Source organism: Antechinus flavipes, chromosome 3 (assembly GCF_016432865.1).
Source record: "Antechinus flavipes isolate AdamAnt ecotype Samford, QLD, Australia chromosome 3, AdamAnt_v2, whole genome shotgun sequence".
Classification (NCBI taxonomy): Eukaryota; Metazoa; Chordata; class Mammalia; order Dasyuromorphia; family Dasyuridae; genus Antechinus; species Antechinus flavipes.
The window spans coordinates 143,699,553-143,716,667 of record NC_067400.1 but is presented as its reverse complement, the minus strand read 5'-3'; the positions used below and the strand labels follow the sequence as shown (position 1 = coordinate 143,716,667).

General features: G+C 33.0%; 1 protein-coding gene across 1 annotated transcript in view; it reads right to left on the bottom strand.

Moving 5' to 3' along the window:
- Positions 1-376: 376 nt before the first annotated feature.
- Positions 377-17,115, bottom strand: part of LOC127553362 (glypican-5-like) — a 75,987-nt gene continuing 59,248 nt past the window's right edge. The window contains exon 2 of the mRNA XM_051984000.1: positions 377-2,154. Coding sequence (XP_051839960.1) covers positions 1,904-2,154 — 251 coding nt within the window. The 3' untranslated portion in view covers positions 377-1,903. The remainder of the gene's footprint in view (positions 2,155-17,115) is intronic.

Here is a 17,115-nt window from a genome sequence, read left to right as displayed (position 1 = left end):
TTGTGTCCCCAAAAAATTTTAATGAAACTTTTCTCAAAGATCAACACTTAGTGAGTTTTGGGGATTTTTTTGTTTTTAATTCATTTTCCGTCTTGGTCTTTCTACATTCTTTAAATCTATACTTATCTCCCTCTTTTAAGACACTACTGATATGCTTTGACCCTTAAAACTTCATATTTTCTCACTGCATTTACTAAATTCACATTCTCCTATTGTATTTATATATCCTTCACAGGTCTGTTCTCCTCTTACAAAGCCCTTAAGATGAGTGTTCTCCAGAGTAACTAAATTTCAAGCAACCCACATGAAATTCTTCATTTATACTGTCATGTTGTGAAGAGAACACTAGCCTATCATAAAATGATCAATAACAGCATTTTCTTGAAATACTTTAAAATTTATTTTTATCACATAATACATAATACCTCTGGTTCAAATCACAATTCTTGGTTAATGATATATCTAGAAATGTCTTTTACCCAACAATTTAAAATAAAAGTCCATTATAAATATAGCACTATTCATTTTGTCTTTCAATAAAAACACTAAATGTATAACATTTTTAAAAATTTGACATTTCAAAAGATTTCCACTTTAATGTTTAGTAATTTATCATTAACTTCATTTTCTTTCAACTTCAACATTACTCCAAAATTATACTACTCATTCCTTATGAAATATGACTATTTTAAAATTAAATTTTTAATCAGTTTTGTGAATTAGTCATAGATATAAACAAACCACAAATTGTTTAAACTGATTAACATTAATATGCTCATTCAAAAAAATATTGTTGATACTCATAACACACAATAATTTTATATAAAGTGCTATACAATCTATATTTACATGCCTGAGGTCCATAGAATAACTAATGTTTTGTAAAAACAAAAATAAATTAGTCAATTATTTTTATTACAGTAATATGAAATTTTATAGAAGAGATTACTGAAATAAGAAACATTATCTCTTTTACTGTCATATAATTTTATAACACATTAATTTTTCTATTTTAATATATCATTAGAACCAAGGGAGTCAAATAAAGAAACCAGCAATGGTAGGAGTTCTGCCTTTCAGCTTAATCCCAAAGCATTTAATCTATCTCCCTTCCCATCAGTGGCAATCATCAAACATTCACATATTCCAACAAATTATTATGCAGACATTCTAACACTCTTATTTGAAAATAACATCAGAATAAAGCAAAAACATTAGGCAAATGTTTTTGTCTAGTTGCATTTTTAAATATGTAATCACTAAGCCAAAAATATTGGTTCTGATGATAAAATATTATTGTAGCCCTCCTGAGGTAAAGGCATAGTTTGACAGCTTTCCTTCTAGTAAATACTAAAAGAAAAATTATTGTTCTGTTAGGAATGGCTGCACAAGCACAGCACCCTGGGGATGCAAGCCTGGAATAAGTCAAACTTTAAATCATTCATTCATGCAATATGCATACTGAACACCTACTGTGTACAAGATCAAGCGTAAGATGCTGTGGAAAACACAAATGTGAATCTGCAATGTTTCCTACCTTTGAAGATTTATAACCTATATCTAATATAATATTGTCCTGTGAGACTAAGCATGGTTGTGGGATGGTCAAATGCATCTCTGGGAAGAAGAGTTTGTTTCTGCATTACACTAGGCAGATACTTTTAAGGTTTCTGTAAGTCAGAGAAAAAATCCAATAACCTGAGGAAACCCAAGAGCTGAAATGTTTTCCAAGGTTGCTTAAATCACTGGATTCTGGTTGGGGAGACAATATAAGATCAGATCATTCAACTCCAATTTAATTCAAACCATATCAAATTCAGAAAGCACACAAATTCCAAACCAAGGATGGACAAAAATCCTATAATGAACATAAAGGCCAATTTATTACTCAAAATACATATTATTAGTAGTATATACTTCCAAAGGTATTTTCCAGCCTCTTTCTATGCCCAAAAGATGATGTGCTAAGTTTAGAATCCAAGAAATACTTGCCTTGAAAAGCAGCTGCATTGCGAGATATTAGGAATTTTAATGTAGAACTTGAGGTCTGAAGGACTTGCTGTATATCCTGCCGGGCTGCAATTTGATATCTCTCTTCCATCTTTTTAGTGCAGCAAGTAGGATTTTTGGATGTGCAAACCTGAAGATCGGGACCTGGAATACAGCAAACATTTTATCATTAGAACTATTCAAGGATATCATTCGCAAATACTGTGAGGAAAAAAAGAAATGACTTTGTAACATTGTAGTAAACTATCCTATAGGCAACCAGAGACTATGCAGGTGGCATTTTGCCATGAAACTGCAACTTCTTGACAACAATAGCAGCATCTTGTTATCCCTTTATCTCTGTGTCCACACAGAAACACACATGTAGACTCCATCCTCCAGAGACCATGATAGCTAATTGACCCAGCCATCTAAGTAAGCACTGCATTTGGAGTCAGAAGATCTGAGTTCAAATACTGTTAGACACTAGTTGGGTTATCCCATGCAAGTGGTGTCTGTCTCTGTCTCTTTCTGTGTGTGTGTGCGTTTCTGTCTCTTTATCTGTTTCTATATGACTCTCCTTCCCTCTCTCTCTCATTCTTCTCTCTCCTTCCCTCCCTCTCTCATCCTTCTCTCTCCTTCCCTCCCTCTCTCATCCTTCTCTCTCCTTCCCTCCTTCTCTCATCCTTCTCTCTCCTTCCCTCCCTCTCTCTCTCATTCTTCTCTCTCCTTCCCTCCCTCTCTCATCCTTCTCTCTCCTTCCCTCCCTCTCTCATCCTTCTCTCTCCTTCCCTCCCTCTCTCATCCTTCTCTCTCCTTCCCTCCCTCTCTCATTCTTCTCTCTTTCCCTCCCTCTCTCATCCTTCTCTCTCTCTTCTCCTCCCTTTCTCATAATTTCTCTTTCCTTCCCCCTCTTATTCTCTCTCTTTCCCTCCCTCTCACATTCTCTCTTTTTCCCTCCCCCTCTCATTCTCTCTCTTTCCCTCCCTCTTACATTCTCTTTCCCTCCCTCCTTCCTTTCCTCTCTTTCCTCCCTTCTCTTTTCCTCTTTCTTTTCCTCCCTCTCTCTCTCTTTCCTTCCCTCTTTTTCTCCATCCTTTCCACTTTCCTTCCCATAATTTTCTCTGCAAAATGGGGATGACAAAAATAGCACCTACCTCCCAGGGCTGTTGAAAGGATTAAATGAGACTAACATATAAAGTGTTTCGCAAACATTAAGGTACTTTTTAAATGCTATCTATAATTATGAGGAAATTTCCCCATTCAGCTTTGGCACTCTGCACTGACATGGAGTGGTCCTCATTAATGGTTGAATGAAATCTCACTAGCCTATTGTCTTTATCCAGAAAGCAGGCCAGGCATCACATCCTTACTGACTAGTCACTCAAGCCTTCCTCTAGAAAACTAGACTTGAAGCAGCACAGGTCATCTCGCTCTGCCCACCTTTCTCCCTTTGCTCTTGTTCTGGGACCAGTAATCAAATTAATATAAGCATCACTCCTGAAAGAACAGATCTACTGCTCATGACTCTGCAAATCAAACTTTGTTCCCTGGTCATATATTCCAATACATAGTAAGTGCTTAATAATTTTTCTTTCATTAATTCCTAGTATTGCTGAAAAAGGAAAGTGACAAATCCTCATGTAGCAATAAAAGCTACTTCTGTGACCTGCTTCCATTAGGAAGAATGAAATAGTATAGCATATAGAAATGTCAAAGATTACCTCAATCATCTATTTTCCTTCATTAAAATAATTCTTACTATAACAAATCAGTACCATATGTAGTAGTAAAAAAAGAAAACTAGATTTGGATTCAGAGTATTGGTTTGAATCATAGCCTCACTACCTAGTAGCTATGTGACTGGGCAAATCATTTGTTATTTATGACTCAGTTTCCTAATACTTGAACAACCAAATTTCTAGGGATTTATAAAATTTATAATTTATATATTATATAATACATATATTATTAATATAATAATATGTGATTAATTGTTTATAATTATATTTATATAATTTATAATATACATATAATATATAATTATATATAAATACATAATATTCAATTTAAACAATAAATATGTAAATCAAATATATAAAATATATAATTTATAATTATAATTAATATGTAATTAATATGATAATAATAATATAATATATAATTGATAAAATTTATAAAATATAAAATAGGGACTTTTGCAAAGCAATTTAAAACTATTAAACAATTTTAAATGTATAATAATACTCAAAATTCATCATCCAAAAGTTGAAGCCCATTTCTTTTTCTTATATTCAAAATAGAATTGAAAAATATATCGAATTCAAGACAGCTAGGTGGCACAGCGAATAGAGTACCGGCCTTGAAGTCAGGAGGACCTGAGTTCAAATCTGGTTTCAGATACTTTGTAGCTGTGTGGCCCTGGGCAAGTCACTTAACCCCAATTGCCTTGGCAGAAAAAAAATTAAAATATATAGAACTCTCTAAAACCCCTCATTCCATAGCTTCTTAGTATAACAACACATTCTTTCTTCCTTGGTTTTTCAGGGAGAGAAACATCTTAACTCATGGTATTAAGTGCCTCTGAATTTATCTCTAGCTGCCTTCTTCAGTAATCATCCATATCCTTTTTCATGAATTTTTTATTTTTCTCTCTCCACTCCCATCTTCCCATTCATCCAAAATGCTTAGATATCCATTCTTTAACTCTTTGACCCTTTAAGCCTATCCAGTAATGATATTAATCTCTATTTCCTCTTCAGTGTAAATCTATTTGAAAAAAAGCATATGCATTCTATTATTTTCCCTCAAGGTAACTGGGGTTAAGTGACTTACCCAGAGTCACACAGCTAGTAAATGTCAAGTGTGTCTGAGGCCACATTTGAACTCAGGTCCTCTTGGCTTCAAGATTGTTGTTCCATCTACTACCTAATTGCCCAGACACCCAAATACTCCTTGGAATTCTTTTCTCTATCTGCATTTTTTTTCTTGGCAATGTCTTTCTTCTCTCTGTATTCTTTCTTGGCAATTTCTTTCACTTTCTAAAAATTCAACTACCACCTTTATGTAAAAGACTTCCTATTTTTTTTGCTTCTAGCGATGAACCCCCTTCTTGAGCTTCAGACCCATATATGCAACTTGCTATGGTATGTTGCCAGGGGTCCAATCAGCATCTAAAACGCATTCTATCTAAAACAGAAGTCATTTTCTTCCCCCATGAGTTTTCTTCCCCTTGAAATCCACCACTTATGACAATGGCATTATCATACATGTTTCCAGTGCTGAGATTCTTTGACAGTTCCCTCTTTTCACAAGTCATGTGTTTCTTTTATCAGCTTTATTCCCACTGCCACCATCTTTATAGAGGTTCTCATTAAAACTGTCCTGGAGTATTAACAATAATCTAACATGAACTTTCACTTTCTCTCTGTCTCATTCCTGCTTTACCTTAATGACAAATACTCCCTTAACATTCCCTGAATTATGTAGATTTATGGCTGAAAACAATCTCAAACATTACCTTGTTCATTCCCCTCTTTATACAACTAAGGAGATTGAGACCCAGAGAAATTATGTGATTTGCCCAAAATTATGTAGTAGAAAAAGGATTTAAACTCAGGTACCATGAGTCCGAGTTTAATGGGAAAGTTTAATACCCTTTCCATTGTACAACAATTCTCCTTTTCATAATATTATGCTGGAAAATAAGCTAGGAAAGACTCTGAAGGTCATCCGAATTAAAAGCTCTCATTTTACAGATGAGGAATTTGAGGCTCAGAAAAGTTAAGTTTAAGAAGTTAAGCCTCAAGTAACAGATGGCAGACCCAAAAACTGATTCCAAGTATTCCAACTCAAAATCCATCACTTCTTTCCACAATACCATATTGCTTACCTTCTCTGTCCTCTGTTAAAAAAAATGCTGTTATTGGCTCCCTATGATATCTATTCAAGGAAAATTTGCAATTCTTAGTCTAACTCTCAAAAATCTCCACAATCAAGTATCTTCCTAGCTTTTTATTCTCAAGTCATATTACTGCATCTACATATTCTGTGCTCCCTTTTTTTTCTACCTTCATATATTTGCTGCCTAGATTATTTTCCTCCACCTCTTCCTAATCATATTCCTATCCAGTCTTTCAAAACCCAACTCAAAACAATGCTAAGTGAAATGAGTAGAATCAAGAAAACCTCGTACACAGCAACGACAAGATTATATGATGATCAGTGGTGGTAGACTCCACTCTTTTTTAACAGTGATGTAATTCAAGGCAATTCTAATAGACTTGTGATGGAAAAAATCCATGTGCATCCAGAGAGAGGATTATGGGGATGGAACAAGGATCACAACATAGTATTTTCACTTTTTTGTTGTTTTCTTGCTTGTTTTTGTCTCTCATTTCTTCCCCACCCCCCAATTTTGATCTGATTTTTCTTTTGCAGCATGTTAAATGTGGAAATGTGTTTAGAAGAATTGCACATGTTTTACCTATATTTAATTACTTGCTGTCTAGGGATAGGGAAAGGTGGAGAGGGAAGGAGAAAAATTTGGAACACAAGGTTTTTCAAGGGTGAAGGTTGAAAACTATCTTTGCATGTATTTTGAAAAATAAAAGGCTATTAGCATAAAAAATTTATAAAATAATTAAATATTTTTTTAAAAAATTAAAGATGGGAAAAAACAACTCGGATACCAACTCCAGGAAGTCTTTCCTAATGTGAATGTCATTATAATGAGTTTCTTTACCCCCATTTAAGCTTTAAGTAGAACATTTATACATATGTGTGTGTGCTTAATTTGCAGGAAAATTAACTGAGAATTAACAAGAAATTCTGTCAACAAAAATTTGTATAGAACATTGTGCTAGAACTAAAGGAGCTACAGTATTTTTATAATGTATGTATGCTTGTGTATGTAGAGATCTATATATGTATATATAGATATATATGTGTTATATATTTTGTATGTATAATTTTTGTTATATTAACATATAAATGTACACACACACACACACACACACATATATATATATATATTATCTTGCAGTGATTTGCATGTTATGTACCTCTTTACTTAACTATATGCTCTATGAGGGCAACTCTATTTTATAAATATCATATCTTCTTTAATCCTAGCAGAGAATTCTATTATACAGTAAATGGCTAACAAATGTTTGTTAAAAGAATTGCTTGTTAATTCTCAGTTAATTTTCCTACAATTTAGACAAATATCTTTAAATTTCTATTCACCTGTTGTGTTTCTCAATCTGTAATTATTATCTTGATGACTGTCCTCTAAAACCTAGGTCTTCCATTCTTCCATTCAAGAAGCTCAGAATAAAACTTTGTTTTCATTCAACTAATTGTTACAAGAGCATACTCATTTGAATAGTGCATCAGGTGATTTAAATAAAAATATTAGCTTTTAAAATGCTACCTGCTGTGACATTTATAAATATTTCATAGTTCTTGACCTTTATAAAGCATTCCAATACTGTCATTTGCTATTTGTCTGACAAAACTTAAAGCATTAGAAATGATCATCTTAGTTCTGTCTGCAGGAAGAGTAGACCAATCTCAAATGCTTTAATCAAGGTCAGTTCTGAAAAGGCAAGGAAGGTTGGAATGAAAAGAAGGAGATGTGATAATTTTATATGACTTTTCCTTCCCCCTTAACCCAAGACCCAGAGTTTTCATGAGATTAATAGAAAACTAATGGGAAAGGAAATGTCATTGTATTTTGAGCATCCCATGGGACTGAGACAAAGCTTTTATTTTCAGGCCTACACTAACACAAATAAAGAAATACACATTACATTAAACTATAAAGATTAAGTACAAGTCAAGAGTCAAATTTTTTCAAATCTAAGAATACTTAATTCTCAGTGGTGAAGAAATTCCCAAATTAATACCCAACTTGTATTTGCATTCTATGGACAGTGTTAAAAGCTTTCACCACTTTCCCTCATTTTCAACAAAAGGTATTTTTAATTTTTTCCCTATTTATTTAGTATTTTATTTTTCCAATTACATGTAAAAAATTTTAACATTCATTTTTAAAATTTTGAGTTTTAAATTCTCTCCCTCCCTCCCCACTTTCTTATTGAGAAGACAAAATTTGATAGGCTATATTCATGCAAAACATATTTTTATATGTCACGTTGCAAAAGAAAACAGACAAAAAAAGAACAAAGGAAAACAAAGGGTTTTTTTTTAATATGCTTCAATCTGTAGTCAGAAACCATCAGTTCTTTCTCTAGTAAAGGATAGGATTTTTCATCATAAATCCTACAAAGTTGTTTTCAGCCACTGTATTGTGGAAAACATTGCTGCTACCATGTATAATGTTTTCCTGGTTCCACCCATTTCACCTTTGCATCAGTTCATATAAATTTTTCAGGTTTTTCTGAGAGTGGATATCCTGGCTCATCATTTCTTTACAACACAATAATATCCCATCATAAAGATTCTATAACTTATCTAGTCATTCTGCAATTGATGGGCAATTCCTCAATTTCCAATTCTTTGCCACCAGAAATGAGCTGAAATAATTTTTTTACCCATAGGTTACTTTTTTTTACATCTCTTTTGAGATATAGCCCTAACAATAGTATTGCTAGGTCAAAAAGTTTGCATGCCCTTTGGATATAGCTACAAATTGCTCTTCAGAATAGGTGGATCAGTTCACAGCTTCACTAATTGTGCATTAATGTCTCAATGTTCCCACATCTCCTCCAACATTTGTAATTTTCCTTTTCTGTCCTAAAAATAGGTGTTAGGTAGTACAAAGTTGTTTTAATTTGCATTTTTCCAATCAATAGGACTTGGAGCATTTTTTAATTCATCTGAATTCATCTGAACTTCATCTGAAAATATATTTTGTTCATTTATCAATTGGGAAATAGGTCTTTTTTTTAATCAGTTTTCTACATATTTGAAAATATATATCAGAGAAACTTGCTTCCAAAATGTTTTCACAGTTATGATTGCTGTGTTTCCCTCCATCCTATCCTCCCATTCATTCTATTTTCTCTCTCCTTTCATACTGTTCCTCTTCAAAAGTGTTTTGCTTCTGACTACTACCTCCCCGAATCTTCCATCCATTCTATCACTCCTCCTTTACTTAGCTCTTTCCCTTCCTGTTTTCCTTTACTATAAAATAGATTTAAAACCAAGTGTGCATGTTATTTCCTCTTTGAGCCAATTCCAATGAGAATATAATCCAAGTATTTCCTATTACTTCCTCTAACTTCCCCTCCATTATAAAAACTTTTTCTTGCCTCTTTTATGTGAGATTATTTACCCTATTCTACCTTTCTCTTTACCTCTTTCCCAAGCATTCCTTTTTTTACCCCTTTCATTTTTTTTTTAGATATCATCCCTTAATATTCACCTGACACTTGTACCCACTTTCTATGTATATTACCTCTAATGCCTTAATAATGAAAAAGGTTTTATGAATTACAAGAATCTCCTTTTCTCATGTAGGAATATAGTTTAACCTCATTAAGTCCAGTATGACTTCCCTTTCCTGTTGTTTTATGTTAATTTTTTTTTTTTCAGCGAACTTTTTGTATCTCCTTTTCCATTTGGTTGATTCTACTTGTTAAGGAGTTCTTTTCTTCAATGTATTTTTGTGGCTCTTTTTTCTTTTCACCAATACTACTTTTTAAGAAGTTATTCTCATTAGATTTTTATGCTTCTTTTACCATTTGGCAAGTCTGTTTTTAAAGTATTTTCTTCAGTGTTTTTTGTGCCTCATTTACCAAGCTGTTGACTCTTTTTTTAAGATTTTCTTGTCTCCCCACACTTAACACCGTACACCAAGATAAGGTCAAAATGGGTTCATGACCTAGGCATAAAGAATGAGATTATAAATAAATTGGAAGAGCATAGGATAGTTTACCTCTCAGACCTGTGGAAGAGGAAGGAATTTATGACCAAAGAAGAACTAGAGATCACTATTGACCACAAAATAGAAAATTTTGATTATATCAAATTGAAAAGTTTTTGTACAAACAAAACAAATGCAGACAAGATTAGAAGAGAAACAATAAACTGGGAAAACATTTTTACAATCAAAGATTCTGATAAAGGCCTCATTTCCAAAATATATCAAGAATTGATTCTAATTTATATTGATTTCTTATATTCTCCAATTGATAAATGGTCAAAGGATATGAACAGACAATTCTCAGATGAAGAAATTGAAACTATTTATAGACATATGAAAATATGCTCCAAATCATTATTAATCAGAGAAATGCAAATTAAGACAACTTTGAGATACCACTACATACCTGTCAGATTGGCTAGAGTGACAGGGAAAGATAATGTGGAATGTTGAAGGGGATGTGGGAAAACAGGGACACTGATACATTGTTGGTGGAATTGTGAACACATCCAGCCATTCTGGAGAGCAATTTGGAACTATGCTCAAAAAGTTATCAAACTGTGCATACCCTTTGATCCAGCAGTGTTTCTACTGGGCTTATACCCCAAAGAGATACTAAAGAAGGGAAAGGGACTTGTATATGCCAAAATGTTTGTGGCAACCCTGTTTGTAGTGGCTAGAAGCTGGAAAATGAATGGATGCCCATCAATTGGAAAATGGTTGAGTAAATTGTGGTATATGAATGTTATGGAATATTATTGTTCTGTAAGGAATGACCAGCAGGATGAATACAGAAAGGCTTGGAGAGACTTACATGAACTGATGCTAAGTGAAATGAGCAGAACCAGGAGATCATTATATACCTCAACAACAATACTGTTTGAGGATGTATTCTGATGGAAGTGGATCTCTTCGATAAAGAGATCTAATTCAGTTTCAATTGATCAAAGATGGGCAGAAGCAGCTACACCCAAAGAAAGAACACTGGAAGATGAATATAAACTGCTTGCATTTTTGTTTTTCTTCCCGGATTATTTATACCTTCTGAATTCAATTCTCCCTGTGCAACAAGAAAACTGTTTGGTTCTGCACACGTATATTGTATCCAGGATATACTGTAACCTATTCAACATGTAAAGGATTGCTTGCCATCTGGGGGAGGGGGTAGAGGGAGGGAGGGGAAAAATCGGAACAGAAGTGAATGCAAGGGATAATGTTGTAAAAAATTACCCTGGCATGAGTTCTATCAATAAAAAGTTATTTTAAAAAAAAGATTTTCTTGTCTCTCATTTTTCCAAATTTTTCCTCTACCTCTCTAATCGATTTCCAAATACTTTTTGAGCTCTCCATGGCCTGACGCCAATTCAAATGTTTGTTTTTTTCTTAAAGGCTTTAAATGTAAAAGTTTTGATTTTTGTTTTCTTCTGAGTGAGTGCTTTGACACTCACAGTAACTTTCTTGTAATCACAGTAACTTTCTTGGTCAGAATTATTCTTCTGTTGGTTGCTCATTTTTCTGGACTATTTCTTGACTTTTAACTCTTTGCTAAAGTAAGGATCTGCTTCCAGGGTGGAGGGCACATCTACCCAGGCTTCAAGGTTTTTTTTGTAAAAAAGGTTTTCAGAGATACTTCTAGAGACCTGTAAGTTTTTTTTTTTTAATTTTCCAAGGCAGAATGATATAAGGAGAAATGTATTTACTAATCTCAGAGCCTGTGTTCTAGTCAGAGACTGACCATAAGCTCTACTTTCTCCCCTGTAATTGTGACGGGGATTCAAGCTTCCCTGTACTCACAAGTTCTGTAAGGTTACTATTTCTCCTTGCCCTAGGAGTCATCCAAGATTATTATGTGAATCTGAGCAGAGGCAAGGCATGGAGTACCCTAGTTTCAGCCCTTAGTAGCAGCAAATATCTACTTGTAATCTCCAGTTGTTCGATCTCCCTACTGTCTGTGGGCTGAGAACTTCAATAGCATTCAATGCCATTGCTGATTTAATGAGTCCCAAAGTCTGCTCCTGTTTGCTGGGATCTGTCTACACTGGATTATACTCCTGGGCTCTCACCCAAGTATGACAGACCTTCACTGGTGATCTTCTAAGTTGTCTTGGATGGGAAAATTATTTCATCCTACTATTTTGTGTTATTCCAAAATTTGTTTTATTTTCTTGATGAGTAAAGTAATATTTATCAAGAAAAAAGTTAAATATTAGTTCAAATAGAGATTCTCGTGTGTTAGGAAGTGATATTTGGGAATTCTACAAAGGCAATTGTTACTTTTGGACATCTTGACATGCTACATGAAATATTTAAAGATTAAAGACCTCTATTTCTATCAATATAATCACTATACATATACTTATTTACCCAAATACATATAACCTAAGATTCAGAACACCTTTGATGACTTCCATATTCATACTAACTCACACTAATTCTTACATAATCCTTCCAATTTCCTGATCTCCCAGAAATCAGTCCCACTACAAGCACTACTTGTCATATATATGGAAGGCCAAACTTTAGGCCTTAATATCAAACAAATGCCTTCACTTACAAAATACAACTCTAAAATTCTCCTCTCTCCTAAACCTTTTACTTGTGTTCTCACTATATCTGGTCCTTGTCCTCTATTCTGTTCTCTATGTTCCTTACCATTGTTTTAGTCTCTCCTTTCTTCATAATCTGGATCCCATGGTTAAACAGTTAGACAAGGTACTGTCCTTTACCCCTTGATCAATTTCCCCTTTGTCTTTTATTTATTCTTCTAGTTCTTGCACCCAGTTTATTATCTTCTTCCTACTCTCTTACCATCCATCTCCCCCATTCCTACCCCTGTCACCACTGAATATTGCTGGAATAAATCATATGATACAAGTGGGGACCACCACAAATTTATATTATGTAACCTTGACTGATCCCTCCTAAATGTAAAGAAATCCTTAAAATATCTGATTGATGATTTACCATATATTCTCCAGGTATTGTTTCAAATCTTATCCTCTCTTCTGAAGACTCCAGCTCTTCTGCTAAGCAAATGACCTTATGTCCAACTTTATTATGCAGTTTAAACCATATGTAGTAAGTACCTTCACCTTCTTTCCTTTATACGTTAGACCTCCCCCTCAGTATTTATCTACTGAACTCTGAAATGCTCTGATCTCAGAAAATAAGATAAGCTTCTTCTTTGCCAAGGCTAACCCTTTTCTTCATGCTCTTGAATAATTTTCCTGGTCTGCTGAATCGACCCATCAATCATTCTCACTCTCATTAAATTTCTCCCTTCTCCACGGCCTGCAAAGAATGTATATTCTTCCTCTAGTCTTAAAAAAAAATCAACCTTTGGTGCTTTCATCCCCTCCATATGATTATGTGTAATCATATGATCACATAATCCACATGATTATATCTATCTTTTTCCCAAATTTTTTCCTTTTATTTCCTTATCCATCCCATTCCCTATTCATTCCCTCTCTAGCTATTGACCTCCCCATTATATTAAAATTGTTCTCTCAGGACCTTATTCCATCTCTTCCCAAAAAATGGTCATAAACCCAGAAAAAGATTGGGTACATACTGCTGTTAATGCAAATTGATGCTCTCATGCTTTTGAAAATATGAACTAAAAAGTCTAAATCATAGAGAAACTAAAAAGAAAAAATGTAACAATTAAGCATGTCATAAATTGTGCTTGGATCTTTTCAAGAAAAAAAAATTGAACAATATTCAGATACAAAATTTATTCCTAATGTTCTTCCCTGTGTTGAAAGAAATTCTGAGTAATAGCCATTTTTGTAATTTTTATATTTAAACAATAAATAAATTTCCATTTGTATTCTGACATTATCTAATGTTGTCAAACATATAACACTGAAGTTATCTGTTTGAATTTCAAGTAGTCAGTCAACTTAAATTGGGGAATTCAGAAGCCAAAACTAGTTATTTTCAGTTTAAGTGCTATTTCATCACAGTCTATAAAGGACATAGTCCTATGTCAATCACAATAGAAATATTTGACAAAGGTCAATCATCAAAAGCAATCACATTCACCATTAATCACAACAAAATCACAGAAGGAACATTTTGAAAAGAATAGGAAAAAAAATAGTAATAGAACTGGCTCTTTCAGAGAATGCTTGCCTGCTAGATAATCTGGGGTTCTTACATCTAGGGCAGCTAGATGGTACAGTGGATAGAGCACCATCCCTGAAGTCAAGAGAATCTGAGTTCAAACCTGGTCTCAGACACTTAGTACTTCGTACTTCCTAGCTTTGTGATCCTAGTTAAGTCACTTAACCCCAATTGCCTCAGGAAAAAAAATGAGAACAGAAATGTTGAAGCACTCTTTCCTTATTCACACTTGACCATTCTGGTAAGCAATGTGGTAATTTGCTACAGTAACTTATGTGGAAGATTAGCCAAAAGATTAACCAAGATGAATCTTTTAAATATTTTTAGATTTTTTTCCTTCTTTCATACAAGATTATAAATTAATTTCTGCCATCCAACATCAGAACAACCTGCCACACTTATGCCCTCTTTCTCTCTCTTGCTTTAAATATTTATTTTTTATTTTAAATATTTTCCATGTTCCAAATAACTATAACATGATGAAATAAATTAGCATGTAAGATGTCCAGAACAAATTATGCAATAATAGCAATATAAGGAAAATTATAAACACACATTCCAATACAGCTAAAGATGGAACATTACTGTACCCATGGAGCCTCCCTAAGTTTTTAAGATAGTGGCTTTTTAGGAGATAATGATCTGTACAGTTCCCACAGTGACAGGATGGTCTTGACACACATTAAGGGTAATAGAATAGCTGGCCATTCCTTCCATCATCCTGAGTCTTTTCCTTCTCAAAAAAAAAATGCCTGGTCATATACTTTATATGCCATTATCACAACTTAAGCATTTTTACTGAATAGGTTTTCCCCACTGTTCTTGACTTTACCTTCTAGTCCAAAGATGTTAAGACAAAACTCACAAAATTCTTGATTTTAACAGTTTAAATTACCCAGGAAGACTTCTAAAAATTAACTAAATCATTTAAAATTTTTGATATATATTCCTACCATATTCTGGACCACTTCTAAAAATAAAACATACAAGACCACTAAAATATTATTTGGGTGAAATCATTGATATCAAGTACCTAGATATAAGTCTTTATGTCCCACTCCCTAGAACACTTAGAATAAAAGATAGATAGATATAGATATATAGATATGTTATAATTGCACAATATCTCATTATTCTACAAAGCTTCTTCAATGAGTTCCACAATCCTTCAAAATAATCCAGCCAATAGTCCAACGGGAAAAGTATATTGGGCGAAGGATGCCTATTATCTAGTCTATGCTATGATGTCAGGATGTTAAGATTTGGAGGGAAAAATGTACATTCAAATTCTAGCTTTTGTCATCACTTACTAGCTGTATCAAGTTGTATGGTTCGAAACATTTGTAGTAACAAGAAATTGCTATCCATATAGCTAATAATTAACCTTAAGACATCATTTTATTTCTATGGCATACTTTTTTTGTAAAATAGGTATAGATGTTGTTAGGCTATTGAAATACATATCTTGAATCAATACAAATATATTCAAAATTAAATGAGGGAAATAATGAACTATCATACATTTAAAAGTTTGCCCAATATTTTCAATAATCTCAAACTGCTCCCTGACATGAAACTCATTTTTAACACCAATATTCATCTAGTAAGGCTACATACCTACAAATTAGGAAATCTGGTAAAAATCAACATTGAAATTGACCCCAAAAGACCACAAATAGGCTACATGGTATTACCAACAATTAGTCATTGGCAAGAAATGAAATAATAAAATATATTATCCAAGTAACAAATACTGAAAATCTAAGTAGACCAATCATACAATCTAGATAAGATCCAGAACAAAAATATTGCATTGGTACTAAAAGAATGTTTAAAAGAACTAGAGAAAGTTGTATAAAATGGTAGGAAGTTGATCCAGAGAGGATTTATTGGAAGATAAGACAAAAATGAAAGTTCTGGACAGAATTCAATTGGTACCACTGAAGGAAATATTCGTATTGAAGACATAAATGCCTTGAAGTATTGCCGTATAATGTATTTCTTAATAGAGAATTTTAATCGTAAAAGTTTCCATATTCTGACTCTCAAATGATAGAGTAGCCCTTTTATTTTTGCTGATAATTTCCCCATTTCCTCAGAATTTATCTCCTATGCTTAGTCTGATAAGTCATCAACATCATTTAAATATTGGAATATACCTTAAGAAGAATTCTGCCTCATGTGTAGTAGTAACAGTTAGTGATAGTAATAGTAATAGTAGTAATAATAACTAGTGTTTATATAATACTTTAACACTTGCAAAAGTATTTCACTAATATCTCATTTTATCCTCACAACAACCCTAAGAGGTAGGTACTATTATTACCCTCATTTTACAGATAAGACAAATCTCAGTCATACATTCAGGTCTTTCTGATTTTCCACATCCAGCTCTCTTGTCCACTGCACTAACTGTAAACTATGTATTAATCAAATGGGGGAGAGAAGGTAGAGGAGTGGGAGGGCATTTGAACTAATATTTGTCCACAGTAAGTTAAATTGCCTACCTCATTTTCAGTAACATTCTAATTAAAATACAGTTAATAGTAAGATTAAAATATGAATTTCCAAAGAATAAAAGAAACCCTAATAAAAAATCTTGAAAAAAGGAAATTGAACAACAAAACATAGCAGCAAAAATGAGAATGTTAAGTTTAATATAGTAGAGAGAATAAGTCCATTATTCCAAGTGGAATAAAGTATGACTACAAATGAGAAAAAGTAATTCTAAATACAAAAATCTTCAATTTCATCCTTTTGATGAAGTAAAATTCTTATTTTAACTATCAATCAACTACTAGTTTTAGTAGTATATATCTAAAATTTAAGTTTCTTGTCTGAAAGTTTCTATATATACACATACAAGTATACACTCATGAGGAAAATGACTGAATAACATCAGTTTCTAAAATTAGAATTGTCTTTAAACAACTTATCCAAATGTTTAAAAGCACAGAACAAGAAATCAATTTGATTTATTTATTTAAAATTATTCAATTAATAGCTAAGTAAAAAAAAGTTAAAACACAGATATTTTAAATTAAATAACACATTTGGAAAAAAAATTCATTAAATCAAATTAATAACTTTTTTTAGTATCATTGGCA